At 46.1% G+C, this 14528-nt stretch overlaps 1 protein-coding gene across 1 annotated transcript in view; it reads left to right on the forward strand.

Moving 5' to 3' along the window:
- Nucleotides 1–14528, forward strand: part of PTPRE (protein tyrosine phosphatase receptor type E) — a 56100-nt gene that overhangs the window by 8769 nt on the left and 32803 nt on the right. Inside the window, exon 3 of the mRNA XM_042018517.1 lies at nucleotides 5350–5432. Coding sequence (XP_041874451.1) covers nucleotides 5350–5432 — 83 coding nt within the window. The remainder of the gene's footprint in view (nucleotides 1–5349; nucleotides 5433–14528) is intronic.

Below are 14528 nucleotides of genomic sequence, written 5' to 3' on the forward strand. Positions count from 1 at the left end.
CAGCATATTTTCCCATAATACTCTTTTTGTTCCCTAAATGAATGCAGCAGTGTTTGCTCCTACGGAGGAGCTGCTCATGAAGAGTTCACAGAGGTTGCTCGGATGCTTGGAGGGGGCACAGGGCTGTGCTCAGCACTTGCAGAGCATGAGATTTTGGGGGTTTTTGGGAATTTAACTTTGAAATCCCAAATCTTTGCATGGTCAGGGACACCTTCCACTATCCCAGGTTGCTCCAGGCCCTGTCCTGCCTGGCCTTGGACACTTCCAGGGATGGGACAACACTTGAGTGTTTCAATTGGAGGCATTTGGGTTGGTTTGTTTTCCTTCCACCCTTGTTTCCCAAACCCAGTGCCCGTCTCTTGCTCTACAATCAAACCCATGAAGTCTCAGTTATTTCTAAAACTGATCAGGTGGAGGCTGTTTGGGACAACATCAGTGAGACACATAAAGTGTCTCCTGAGGGCAGGTATTCCTTCTTCTCCCTGCTCTGTCCTGTCCTGGAGCAGATTCCTGATGGTTGGATCTTTCTTCAGGTCTGGAGTGGATTTTTTCCAGTGAGAAGCTGCTTGCAGACTTTGGCCTGAGAATCCATGGATTTCTGTTTTGTAGAAATACTTTAGGCTGTAGGAAAACTGTATATTCAAAGTACAAATGACACTTAGAAAGTAAAGCTGGGCAGGCCTTTCATGTCTTTATTTTTTTTCTTATTTTTAGTGGACTCTTACCCTGAGTAAAAATTAAAAAGATGCTTATAACCATCTTATGGAACCGCTGTGCTCTGTAAATAATAGTAAGTGACTGGTTTAGGGCTGTGTTCATCTGAGACCAAGGAACGTGCTGCTCAGGGTGATTCTTGTGGAATTTGAGGTCGTTGGGATGATGGAGTTGGAAGCAGCCATCCACACCCAGCTTTATTAAGAGCCAATTTATGCCTTTGTGCTGAAAACCCACAACAGTTGGGTGTTTGAAATGACTTTTAAGCCATCTGTGTTGCATCTCTGTGTTCCATTGTTTCATCCCAGCCCAGATGTTGGGAAATGACTGACAGGAGTTGGAACTCCAGTACAAATTGCTATTCTCTTGGAAATGAGGATTTTGTCAAGTTCTGGCTCTGGGGAGGTTGGATGAAATGGGCTTCCTAGAGGAACATCAAACACCACGGTTTGCAGCTGAATGAGACCCCAAAAGCTGTGTGAGAGCCCTCTGCTCTCCATCCCTTTCGTGGTGCTACCACCCTGTGGTATCAGAGTGAATTAGGATCTCCAGGAAAATGGGATTTGTGTTGTGTTGCTGCCCATGGAGTGGTGTCAGCATCAGATGGAAATCCCGTGGATGAGTCAGATCCTGCTGTCCTGATGTGCAGCTTCAGGGCACGAGAAGTTCCTGTAAATTATCCAGGCTCGGTAACACCTTCCCAGGCTTCCCCAAACCAGTGTTCCCTGGAGCACTGATGTGCTATGAAGGTGAGGGAGAGGGATGTGGAGGGAAGATTCCCAGGATAACCCAGGAGGGGTTTGGCCAGCTCAGGTCTGGAGCAGCCTCACCTCCTGCTGCCCTCAGGAGCTCCTCTGATTTATCTGAAGCTGGCGGTGCAGCGAGTGCCTCAATGTTGTCATTCCAGTCGTGCGTGAAAGGAAGTTCCTTAATGAGCACGCAGCAAAAGTCATTTTCATAATTACTGTTCTAAAACACACTCATGAAATACTGATGAATTTGCTTGACAGTTCCTGGAAAACCTGCACTGAGGCCCAGCTTTCCGCAGAAGATTGGCCCAGGTGGTGTCCAGAGCTCATTGCCAAGCTCAGCTTTGCTGTGATCAGTTTTAAAATCACTTGGAATGTTTCTTGCAGGGTGTACAGCCTTTCCGGTAGAAGCAATTAATTAATGTCAGGTGGAAAAGGGGGCTTAAAAAAACCTTTAGGGGCAGAAATAAACTGGATCCAAGCATTCATTTACTTACTTTATTTTTTGAGGAGAGGCTGTGGACCCTTTTCATGCATGTTTGGGATATAATTGCACTCCTGTCAGGGAGCATCCAGGCTGAGCTGTTTGCATTTCTGCTGCACTGAGGTGTGGTGGCATTTGCAAGTTCATCTCCCTCGAGTGCTTGAGGCAAATGGTCAAAACATCAGCAATTGCAGTCTGCTGGAATAACTGAGGCTTGTAAAGCTTTTTATATTCATCAAGAAGCAATTTCTCTTGGGGTTTTTTGAAGATTCAGTACAAGGGCTGGATGTTGGTTAACACAGTCCTGATTTTCTATTCTGTGTGCATCCCAAACATCCTAACAAACATCCTTAGGACATCAAAACCCTGGAAAACATGCAAAGCCTGACCTCTGAACACAGTGTTTTCTTCCTGTTTACGTTGGCCCGGGCCCTTACAGAATGATTTATTTTGTTGTGCAGACAATTACCAAACAAGTTCACATCTGTGGAAGCTGTGTGAGGTAGATATTGAAACCTGGCACGTTTCTGCAGGTTCCTGACCTTCCAGGAGATCATTCAGGACTTTGGTGTGATAACATCATCTTATCACTGCTGACAAGGGCGGTCAAGACGAAATGTCTGTGCCGTAGCAGGGAGCAAACTCTGCAGCCAGATTTACTCAGCAGCTGCTCCTCATTTAATCCAGACAAACACGAGAGTGGAGGTCTTTGCACATCCTTTTCCAGAGGATGCTGTCGAGCCCAGCCTCCCGAGCAGCACCTTTGGCTGAGGAGCTGGAGTGCTCGCTCAGCTCGCTGGCAGATGGCTCTGCTTTGGGAGCAGTTGCTGCGCTGGAGGGCAGGGATGCTCTGCACAGGGACATCCAAAAGCCTCCTGGGGCTGACCAGAGCCAAATCCAAGGGCGTGAGGATGTGAAATACAACCTGGAGGAGAAGGATGGGGGCTGAGCTGGGGAGGAAAGTCATGGAGAACACCAAACTGAGCTCTAGCCCAAAGTGCAGAACGAAAAACTGGTTCTATGAGGGCAAATTGCAACAGGATTTATGGAGAGAAGAAAATTCCCTGTGAGGGTGGTGTGCAGGAGGCTGGGGGCTGCAGCATCCTCTCCCCAGAACCCCCAGCACACATCCCTCAGCCTGGAGCTCAGCCCTGCTTCCAGCGGGAGGGTGGGCAGGATGATCCCAAAGACTCTTCTCAGCCTCTCTTATTCTGTCTCACAGAGCACTTCAGTTCACCTAAATCCTCTCCAGGAAGCTCTACATGAAATGAAGTGACTTGTTACTGCTAATTGTGAATTAAGGACAAAAAAGAGTCATCAGGAATGACTTAGGAAGGGGAACTCATCTGTGTGCAACTCCAGCTGCACTTGGGCACATACAGTGTTACTCCAAAATGCTGGAGGCCCTGACACTTCTTACCATCAATCTGTGTACTTTGTGCATTATTTTTAATAATTATCATTATTCTAAGCAAATGTTTGGCATTTCTGCTCAGAGGCTGTATTGACAGAGTAGTGGGGCTGCTCACAGCAGGGTTTGTGCTGTTCTGGGGGAGTTCAGTGCCTTAAAACATCCTGTGCTTACAGTCGGTCACTGAATTATATTTTCAGTTAATTCTCATGAAGTAGCTGTGCTTTTATGCTTCTGTTTTAACCTTGCTGGTGCAGAATGGGAAATCCAACCAATTCTGTTGATTCAGAGGAAAGTAAAATTTTACATGTATGTAATGTTTAAATTATCAGTGCTTAGACTGTAGGGCGAAGGGAGAGCTCAGCTTAAACATGACAAGGGCTGTTTTCCTGTAATGGAAATCTGATCCATAGACTGAATGAAATAAAAGCATCTCTACAGTCCATAGTTTAGGAATTTAAAGAAAAAAACTCAATTTTGGTCAAGTCAGTACAGTTATGTCTTAAAATACACATACTTTTGTGGGTTTAGTGATGCATTTTGCATAGGTGGCTGAGCATTCACCAATTAAATCTCAGGTAAAAGCTGTGTGTGTAATGATTTTGTTCAGATCTTTTTGTTGGAGCAGGGAAGGGTTCCCCTTTGCAGAACAGAAACCTCTGCAGGTATCAAGTACTGACAGAAAATGTCTTGAGGGCTGGATCCTTGTAGAAGGAAAAGGTTGGGAAGCTGCACAGAAAGTTATGCAGATTAATTTCAAATTCTGCTTTGCTGGGGGAATCCTGCTGGCTTAGGAATGCTGATGGATGAATCACTGGAAAAGCTCCTCTGGCCTCTTTTGGGCAATATTTAGGGAAATGTTTCCGTGCCAGTGCAGGGAGGTGTGGGGACACTGTGGGCTCAGCCACAGCTCTCAGCATCAGCCACCTCCCCTGGGTGCAGGATGTGGTTCAGCTGAGCACCAAAACCTCGGCATTTGGGTCAGAAATCCCCTGCTGGCCTGACAGCCCTGCCTGGGGCCCTCCTGGCTCTGACCTGTGCCTGCACTTTGCACAGGGTTTGGGGTTCTGGAGGTTCAGGAGGGATGGGCAGAGATCCTGTTCCAGAGCCAGCAAATTCTTCTCAGATCTGCTGAGTTTAGGCTGGGCTTGATGATCTCAGAGGTCTTTTCCAACCTCGTTCATTCTGTGACTCTGTGACCAGTTCTGTGGCATCCTCCTCAATTTCACCAGTTTGCGTTGCTTGGGATTGCGTGGGGTGAGATCCTTCCCTGGAATCTCACCAGGAATGGTCACTTGGACCAAACTGAGTGTCTTTAAACCTCCCTGTTTATCCTCTTCCCAGCCCCCTGAAGGATGGCATTACTTTTATTTCTGTTGTCCAGGAGCCAGCACAGCTCCTTGTGAAGCACCACTGTGAAAACCAGTGAGTGTTGGGGCAGGAAGATTAAAGGGCAGGAAAAGGGATTTATCTGCTCTCAGCTCTCCACCCGTGTCCCATGGTTAAAATACCAAGAAGTCAAGAACTTCAGTTTTATATTTTCTAAAAATGATATTTTGGATGTGTCCTCCATCACAGCACCATTTATAGTGGTTACAGTTTGGGAAATAAGGAGAAAACCCCCCAGTGTCTTGCTGTTCCACATAAATTAATTTTTTTTTTGTCCTTACTCCTGAAGCAGAAGTTTTGCTTTACTACTGAAGAATCGAGTTGTACTTTGTTTATAAAAATAATCCCTGCAGGTCCATCTTCTGCTGGCTCAAAGGCACTTTGAAAAGGGCTTTGCCTTATCTCAGTAGCACATCTTGGGAAGTCATTTAGTGAGCAAATTGCCAGTTAATTGCCTTGATCTGCTGGTGATGCTCAAAATGAACTGTTCTTAATCATGATATCAGAATATCTGTTCTGTTCTATTAATTAGCATGCTGGGAAATAGGATATGTTTTTTAAGGAAGCTATTTAAGCTGATCTCGTTTGCTTTTTATTTTTAGTTCATGCCTTTAGTTGGTTCCCTGAAAGAATCAGAGCTCTGGGTGTGCGAGAGGCAAAGGAACATTTCCAGGACCAGTGCATGGTAACACTAAAGATTTTTCTTAAATAAATTTTGAAGTATCTCTCAGGCTTTTATGTTGGCTGGAAAGCTTCTGTTCAGACATTGTGGGGTTCATTTCATCGGATGTTTATGATTTAATTTCACCTCTACAAAAGCACTTTATGGTTTGTACCTGACCTGTGGACAGAAGGTCCCTTGGGAGCCAGTGTGGTTCCATTTTGTGTGGGTTTGGGGTTTGTTCTTACTTTAAAATGCTTTTTTGCAGACTAGGATTGACATGAGTTTAGTGACCATGAATTTTGGGGATAATTGGACTTGGCTTTTTGCTCTCCAGAAATACATACTTTAACTATATATATATACCTATATACACATACATATACATATCTATCTCCCTCTTTATGCAGCTTCATTCTGCGATGTGGCCAGAAAGCTACAACAGTGAAAAATCCGTGCAAAATCAGCCAGAAATGAGATACAATCCCATTATTTGGTCCAATTTATTTTCCAGCAATATGAATGTGATTCTTTTTTGGTCTTTCAGGAAAGGGACTAGGTACAATTGGAATCTTTCAGAATCCCAGACTTGTTAAGGTTGGGAGAGAGCTGTAAGATCAAGTCCAGCCATTCCACAGCACTGCCCCATGTCCCCAAGTGCCCAATCCACAGATCCCTCCAGGGATGAGGACTCCAGCACTGCCTCAGGACTCTGTGCCAAGGCTGGACAGCCCTTTCCATTAAGAAATTTTCCCTAATATCCAATTTAAACCTCCCCTGGCACAGCTTGAGGCCATTCCCTCATCCTGTCCTGTTCCCTGGGAGCAGAGCCGACCCTCGCCTGGCTCCTGTCAGGGAGTTGTGGGATGAGAAGTTGCCCCCTGAGCCTCCTACTTGAGTATAAATAAATAAAATTAAGGATGTGATTTTTGTTCAGAGCTGCTCGGGTGCTGCTTCTGCTCAGGCTGAGATCAGCTGTTTGAGGCAGCTACCTTGGAAAACAATGCTTTCAGCTGGAAAAGCAGATCCCAGCCACCAAATCCATGTGGCCCAGGGCAGGCTTTCCCTGCCTGATGGGCAAGGAAGGGATGAGTTTCAGGCACAGACTGCAGAGCTGGTAGGAAATGCAGCTCCTTTTTGTTTCTCTCCCTGCAGATGTACATTTATATATATATATATATATATATTTTTTTTTTTTTTTTTTTCCCCCTGTGGAAAAGTGTGTGAGAAGCCCTCAGTGCCTCCTGAGATGGAGATCTCTGGGATAATCCTCACTGGAGCGGACAGTTCTGCCAGACACAGCGTGCTCAGAGCTGTGTGAGCAAATTATCCTCATTTTCCTCTCTTGATGGGAAGAGATTGACTTGGAGCTCGCAAAATCAGAGCTACCAGTGCATGGGTTTGCAGCTGCCAGGACAATTTCTGGCCAACAAATCAGTTCAGCTCTTCCATCTACTGAGGCTTCGAGTTCAAAAATCTTCCTGAGACATCACATTTATCTGCCATTTTTCCAATTTTTCCACAATTAGCGACTGCCTAAGGAAAGAGCCTTGTGGTTGTTAGACCCACAAAGCACAGGGGTGACCTCTCACCCCTCCTTTTCCCACCACCCTCCTCCAGATGAGTTGCTCTGGCTTCCCAGGATGTGATTTCCTTGCTTTTGTACATCCAGTAGGCTTTAAATGAGCTTTGCCATCTCTCAGAGCGTGATCTTGGTCCTTTCAAATGCCTGGAAATAGTTCTCCCGAGCCTGAAAATATAATGTAATTAAAGTTATTCTGTCTGGGAGATAAAAACTTGGTTGCTTTTTTTTCCGGGGGGATGTGCTGCTCAGCTTTGGTTGTCTTTTCCAAACACAGAATTTCTGTTCTTGATGTTTGTCTGCACACACGAGGATGTGGAGATGAGATGTGGATTTAATCTGCAAACAGTGTGTCCAAACCAGCTTTTGGAGAGGGGGAAAGGAGCTGAGCCTCAGTTTCCCAGCCTGGGTTTTCCCATGGCAGCTGGTGTGGGATTCTTCTGATTCCCTCTGTAGGAAAGAGGGAAAATTGCAGGAAAAAAAAATTCCTGTGACTTCCCCTTCCATCCTTCCCCAGTCTTTGCAAGCAGGCTGTGATGAGGCTGAGGGCTGTCCATGGCATATTTTATTTAACTATACCCCAAGTAGATTTTCTCTGATATTTCCTGGGATGCAAGTACGTGGCCAGATCCTCTAGTGAATAAAAGAGGGATTTCACTTTATTGCAGCTTCAGCCAGTCATTGATCGCCTGAACGTTTATTTTCCAGTCACAGGAGGAAAATTTTGGTGTTACAGGATGGCCAGAGCCTGTCAGGTTATTCCACTGAATCCGTGGGATGAGCTTTTATCACATGTTTAAGCCACAAGCAAAATATTCAGCAGTCAGGTTTTCCATTCTCAGGGTGGGACTACACAATCTGAATTAATTCTATAAAAAGCTCTCCCATTTTTTTTGGCTGATCTATCCTCAAGACGAGTCTGACAGGCAGCAGAATTCAGCTGATCTGAAAAAATGGGTCCTGTGGGGCAGCAGCTCTTGGGCATCTCTGCATCAGTTGGAAAGGAGGTAAATAAAAGGAAAATAAAAATAATGTCTAATGTGCGGCCTTGGTGAATGAAATGTAGCTCAGCTAGTTAGGTTGAAGGACTGAAAATTAACCAAAATTACCTTTATAAGCTGTCAGCTGATTGATTTGGAATAGGATCTCCAGGAATATTAAATAAAAAATAAAAATATTAGAGGAGGACTGTGGAACAGCAAAATATGAATAATTGGGGGAAAATATAATTTGGAGGATCTCCTTCCTTAGTCTCCTGGGCCTGTATTTTTTTACTCTGAAATGTGTGTGACTTTTCGCTATGAAACTGGTACTGTGGTTTGGGCTTAAAAGTATGGGGATGTATTTGTGCTTTGAGTGATTGTGGGCCAGAATGTAGCAGGGGAAAAATCCCCAAGATCCCTGGAAAAGGAAACACACAGAGCTGGAAAGATACTCGAGATATAGTTTAAGTATCTTTCAAGCAATATAGAAAGACTTGCTTTGAAAGTTTCCTTATTAGAGCAATTCATTTGTTACAGTGTGGGAAGCAATTACTCAAATCATGAGATGAAAATGGAAAACAAGCAGAAGTGAAAATATTGGGGGGGTTGTGTTTATAAATGACCCTGCTGGAGGTTTTGGTGACGCTGTTGTAAACCTGTTCCATCTGAAAAGGTTATTCAAAGGAAGCCAGGTTAACTGCTTTGGTTTCGTATCCTCTGGGGCTTAAAGTGTCATTTAAGGCATTTCAGAGTCTTCCTGTGTGGTTTTGGTTGGAAGGGACCTTAAAGATCACCCAGTTCCATCTCCAGCCATGGGCAGGGACATCTTCCACTATCCCAGGTTGCTCCAGCCTGGCCTTGGGCACTGCCAGGGATCCAGGGGCAGCCCCAGCTGCTCTGGGCACCCTGTGCCAGGGCCTGCCCACCCTGCCAGGGAGCAATTCCTTCCCAATCTCCCATCCAGCCCTGCCCTCTGGCACTGGGAAGCCATTCCCCCAAGTGGAAACCTGAGCTGCCTGCGGTGGGACCTGTGGGAAGAGCTCATGCTTCCAGCTAGGATCTGAAGGGGTGACAGATCATTTTTTAGAGCTCATCAGGAGCCTTTGCAATATGAATGTCGTTGCTTCAAGGAATGAACATGAATCCATCAGTTTGTAGGGCTGTAGAAGAGATGATGATGGCTGTAAAAGAGACGATGGTGGCTGGGAGGTGAGGTGGGCACAGGGAAGGGACATCTCTGGTGGTGTAGCTGTGAGTGCTTTGTGCAGCTCGGTGTCTGTTATCAGTGCAGCCATCAGGGATTGTCATCTTTTTTGGTAGATTTTAGCCCAGCTCTATCTTTGGTGTCAGAGTCATTTCTCTGAAATGGTGTTCAGCTGTCGTGTGATTTGCAGGTGATACTGAGCATCATTTTTAAATTTTCAGCTCCAATTTTTAGCTTAATTGTGTCAGGAGTGGCACCTAACTAAAACTTGAGAACTGCTTCATTGTTTTTTTCTAAGCTGAATATAAAACTATTTTTAAAGCTTATTGTCTGTATCATGCGGCTTATGCTAAAGAGTGAATGGAGTGCAGGTGTTTTAAATGGAGATTCCAACATTTAAATTGTGCCTTCCTGCCCTGCCCCTCACTCCTTCAATTTCCAGCTGATTTTTGGCTGCTTGGTCTCCCAACATCACACACGTCTCAGGTAGGATTCATCTCCAAAATGATGACAGTAATTTGGTTTTCTCCTTCAATATCTTTCAGTATCTTTCCATTTCTCCAAATTCAGGACAAGCTTAAAGCTTGAGAAGTCGTCAGACTTTGAAAGATACTCCAAAGACTCAGCTCAGACTGACACTGTTTTTTGGGTTTTCTTGAATTTTCCCAGCCCAAGACTGATCTGAGCTGAAATGATGGAAAATTCAGTGCAGTCCTCCAGAGGTGTGGTGAATGCCCTCGAAATCTGAATTACAGGAGGGGGTGGCAGTTCTTGCTGCTTTTATTCTCCCCCAACTGCTACAGACACCTTGTTACTAAACTCATTTTTCTCTCCAGTGGTTTCTCCAGCCTGTGTCAGCGTTTTCCTCTTGGGGTTATTGTTGATGTTGTTCCTATTTTATGGTATGAATTCTTTTCCAGACTTGAGCAAAGAAAAATCTCTCCCCTGCCAGGAAACCGTAATTCTGCATTATGCATGAAACGTTGCAGGTGCTTTATTCAGGGGGCATTTGATTTTCTCACTGCAGACCAAGGGCTCCTGTTCATGCTTCCAGCACTGTTTGTGAAGCTGGCATGGGGGAATTCCAGGGATGCAGGCACTCAGCATTCCTGCAGTTTCTGTGGCAGGTTGCAGTGCCTGCATCCCTGGGATTTGATGCAGGCTCCCAGAGCTGCCTGCACAACCACGCTGCAGGCTTGGCTTTTACTGTTCTAATAACTCCCAGGCTTGCTGGTTTAATTTTAATAGTAAAAGCAGTTTCTATTTATGTCCTGAGACTCCAGGCTGTGAAGAACTTGACTATCCCTAGAAATCTGCATGGGTAATGATCTTTTTTGGAGATAAACGCCTTATTAGCATGCCTGGGACTTAATAATGGATGAGAAAATCAGATGCATTTCATGTCCCAGAGCCAGATTTAGAATTAAAGCTGGTGCTGTTGATGCCGTAAGTTTAGTTCTGGGAAGTAAATATATATCTGCTAACTTTGGGAATGTCAGAGGAAAAGAGGAATAGCGAGCACTGGTGGCAGATGCTGTATCTGTACCAGGCCAGGCCGTTGCTTTAATTCCTGGTGCTGCAGGAGCAGGGAGCTGCTGCCTGTGCCCAGAGCAGCCATTCCAAATAAATAATTGGAATATCAGCCTTTTGATGAATGCTCAGCCAGCAACTCATGGAAAAACAGATGTTCCCTTGAATCTCCTCACACATTTCCACATGCTGCTGTTGGGATACACCCCTGGGCAGGGAACAGGTGTTCCCAGGAATTATCTGGGGCCTAAGTTCAACATCTGGCATCGTTTGCTTCATTAGGTTTGTAATTGTTTTGTACTCATGTAATTTCCCTGCTGGTCACTGGGAAGGGCTTGGAAAAGCCAGGTTTGCACCAGGAGCGCGTGGCTGCGGTATCAGGAACCTTTTTGTTGTGACTGCTGCCTCTCTCAGGAGACTTTGTGGCGGATAAATGTTCTGGAGTAGCTTTTGTTAGTTGGAGTTTTAGTGTTGCTTTGTAAAAATTTGGAGGGAGAATTGTACACGTACGAAAATACACATAAATGAATACACATTTCCTAAGTGGAAGCTGCAGGGGGAAAAGACTACAAAGACTATGGATTTTTTCCTGGTGTAAACTTCAGCATGAGCTGGTTTGAAGCTGATGCTTCCAGAGAGCCCCTGGGATGTACAGAGCAAGCAGGGTCCTGTGCTCGCCTCATGTGATCAGTGGCTTAATCTCAACATCAAAAAATCCTGTTGGTTTGGCTTTAGAAATAATCCCTAAAGTGACTTTTATTGTGTTCAGAAAGATTCTGCTTCATGGTTTTCAGTGTGTGGATGCAGCTGGCTCAGTGTGAGGGGGCTGTATCCAAACACCTCTGGAGAGGGGGGTTTTCCTGGGATGGTTTGGGTTCCTGGCTGTGGGGAATGTTTGGTGACAGTCACTCCTGGGTGGTTGGCAGCTCGGGATGTGGATGGTGCATCCTTGTGCTGACAGGAGGGTCCACATGGGCCAGGTCATGGATGGAGGTCATAACAGGGGCTGAGAAGAAGCTTGAGCATGGCTGTGGAAAATACTCTGAGCTTAAAAAAAGGGGAGAACCTGAGGTGGAGGCCTTAAGAAATAAGGTCTGTAAGGCATTATTTCAGCTGGAAAAGCAGATCCTGTCTGTCTGTCTGACATCAACAAGGTGTCGTCTGACAGAGCTGCACCAACTGTGCCAAGGAGGCTGTGAAAGCGCAGTCCCTGGAATTAGAGATGTGACACCGATGTCCCAGACCTCAGGGGAGGGTCCTGCCCTGTTGTCACTGCTGCTGCTCTGCATCCCTTGCCCATCCCTGTTTTGGCATCCCAGTTTTGCTGTCTCAGCCATCGGTTGGGCTGTGCCTGTGAGTTTGATCATTAAACTGGTTCAGATTTCAGGAGAAAGTGAGTTTTCCCTGCTCCTCCCCCTCGTTTGCAGGGTGATGTACGGTGTGTTGGCGTAGTGGGAACAAGCGGGGCGTAGGAGACAAAAGGAATGAGAATGTGCAAAACCTCGTGCTGGCAAACCCTTTGTGCTCTGGAGCAGCTGATCCAGCCCTGCTGTGTGTGCTGGGAGCAGGAGGATCCACAGAAATGTGGAACAGTTTGGGCTGCAGGGGACCTTTAAAGGCCACCTAATCCAGCCCCCCACAATGAGCAGGGACATGGACTCACAGAATCATGTCAACTGGGAAGAGCTTTGAGATCATCAAGTTACCTGCTCCAGTCCCGTCCAACCTGGCCTTGGACACTTCAGGGATCCAGGGGCAGCCACAGCTTCTCTGGGCACCCTGTGCCAGGGCCTGCCCACCTCATCATAAAAAGATTTCTCCTCTCAGTCTTGGCAGCTCCGTGCCCAGGGAAGCTGCTGGAGGAGAGTCTCAGCCACTGCAGAGGTGAGGAGAGGAATTAGAAACCTTGGAACAGTGCTGCCATCACTGCTTCTCCAATTACAGAACTGCTAAAAATCTTGGGAAGCGGCTGAAGGTTTAAAAGCAAGAACTTTTTCTACTAAAGGTGCACATCAGACGTGTTAACTCCATGGAGGACACGAAGCAGGGAGGAGGAGAGGGGGATGGCTGGGTTCCCTGAAGCTGCAGATCTGAGCAGCTCTGTGGTGGGGCTGGAATTCCTGACCCATCCCACCAGCGAGCTGACCAGTCAAGGAGAACCTTTACTGTTAACTTTCATATTGTCAGTCTCCATTTCCATCTTCACCTCTGAAAAGATCCCTCTGTGTTTAAATTTGGCCAAACAATGGATTTGACTCTGAAAAATGTGCCTAAGGCTCTGTTGCTTAAGTTTCCTTCCCAGGTATCATCCCTGAAGGGTGTCCCTGGTGCTGTTTCCTGCCTGGAGTGACTGGGGGGTTCTGGGTCTGCAAGGACCTGGTGTGGAGGAGCTCAGGTCATGGTGGAGTTGGAGAAGAATCAGGAGGCTCAGGAGTGAGCCGCTGCCTCTGCACGTGTTTAGTGACTGGTGCTGGCACCAAAAGCAGTGTCAGAGCTCCCCATGCATGCTTAAATCCATCACTCAACCTGAGCTTTCCTTTTGTTGTTTGGATTTGGCTTTTTGTGATGCAAAGCTCTACTAGACTTCAGATACACCTGTAAGGTTTCCAACCTGCTGCGCTGACACACAACCCTTCCATCCTTCCGTCCTTCCGTCCTTTTCTCCCACATCCAGTTGTGTGTTCCCCTTTTCTAACTCTAGAGAGTCAGACAGGGCACACTTTTGCTTTTTCCCATCCTCCCCTTCTCTCTTCCAAAATGAAACTGCTGCTGAAACACAAGCGTTCAATCTGGCCATGATGCAGCATGAAACTCTTCTGTGAGTATTTCCCCTTGGCTGTAATTAGTTTTTGTGTTCAAGAAGCAATTTTAAACACTCATCCAGAGCCATTACAAGGGAGCATCTGTGTGAGGACACGTTTTCTGCAGCTGAGGAGCAGAGGGGCCGCTGGGACGGAACCAAAGGCAACTTCTCAAGTTAATTGTAAGATTTTATTGGTGTTTCACTCTGCTGCTCAAGGGTTTCTCATGCGAATCAATGGCAGGCTGCCTGATTTATGTGTGAGCCCTGCTTGAAAAGCAGCCCAGATTGATTTGCTGACAGCACAGGGAGAGGTGACCCTAATTTGGGACTTCAGTCACAGGCCTTTTGGGACAGGGGGATGCTGGAAACTTGGGAAAATGGAACTGCAAGCTTTTGCTTTGGCTTGAAAGGTTCCCTGTCCCTGTTCAGTAAAATGTCATTAATTTGGGGTATGGGTAGCTGTTTAGTATCATAAAATATATCATTGAGATGTTAAAACCAGTCAGAGTGGGTTTTATCTGAAATGTTTGTTCCTCTAAGATTTCCTAAGGAAGTCCTGGAGCTTTGTTGCTGGCCAATGTTGAATTACTTAATTAGTGCCCTGATTAGTATGATGAGTCTCTTTTCCTTCTCCGTGTTTCTGCATTAATGACCTCAGTCCTTTGCTGAGCTTGCAGGTGAAATAGGAAATAATTCAAAAGAGAGCCTTGCTGCAGAGACCTTTCGTAACTAAAATGAGACCAAACTGGATGGACAGTGAATATACAGCAAGAGACACATCCTGTGGCACGGGAGTGTGAAATGGCTGTGGCATAGACCTGGTAGTACACAACAAGCACTTAGAAAATAATCCAATGGTTTTTCCTTCATTTTCCCCATAAAAACCCTCAGTGCCTTCATCTTAGCTCAGTCTCTCATGGCTCGATCCTCCCCTTGGGCACTGGGCATCCCTTAACGGGGGCTGTGTGAGATGCCCTGGGGACAGTGACAGCAGCGGGGGTGTGGAGGTGGCAGCCGT

The sequence above is a fragment of the Corvus kubaryi genome, unplaced genomic scaffold, assembly GCF_017639235.1.
Source record: "Corvus kubaryi isolate FWS band 111438036 unplaced genomic scaffold, C.kubaryi_AGA036_p1.0 138, whole genome shotgun sequence".
Taxonomy (NCBI): domain Eukaryota; kingdom Metazoa; phylum Chordata; class Aves; order Passeriformes; family Corvidae; genus Corvus; species Corvus kubaryi.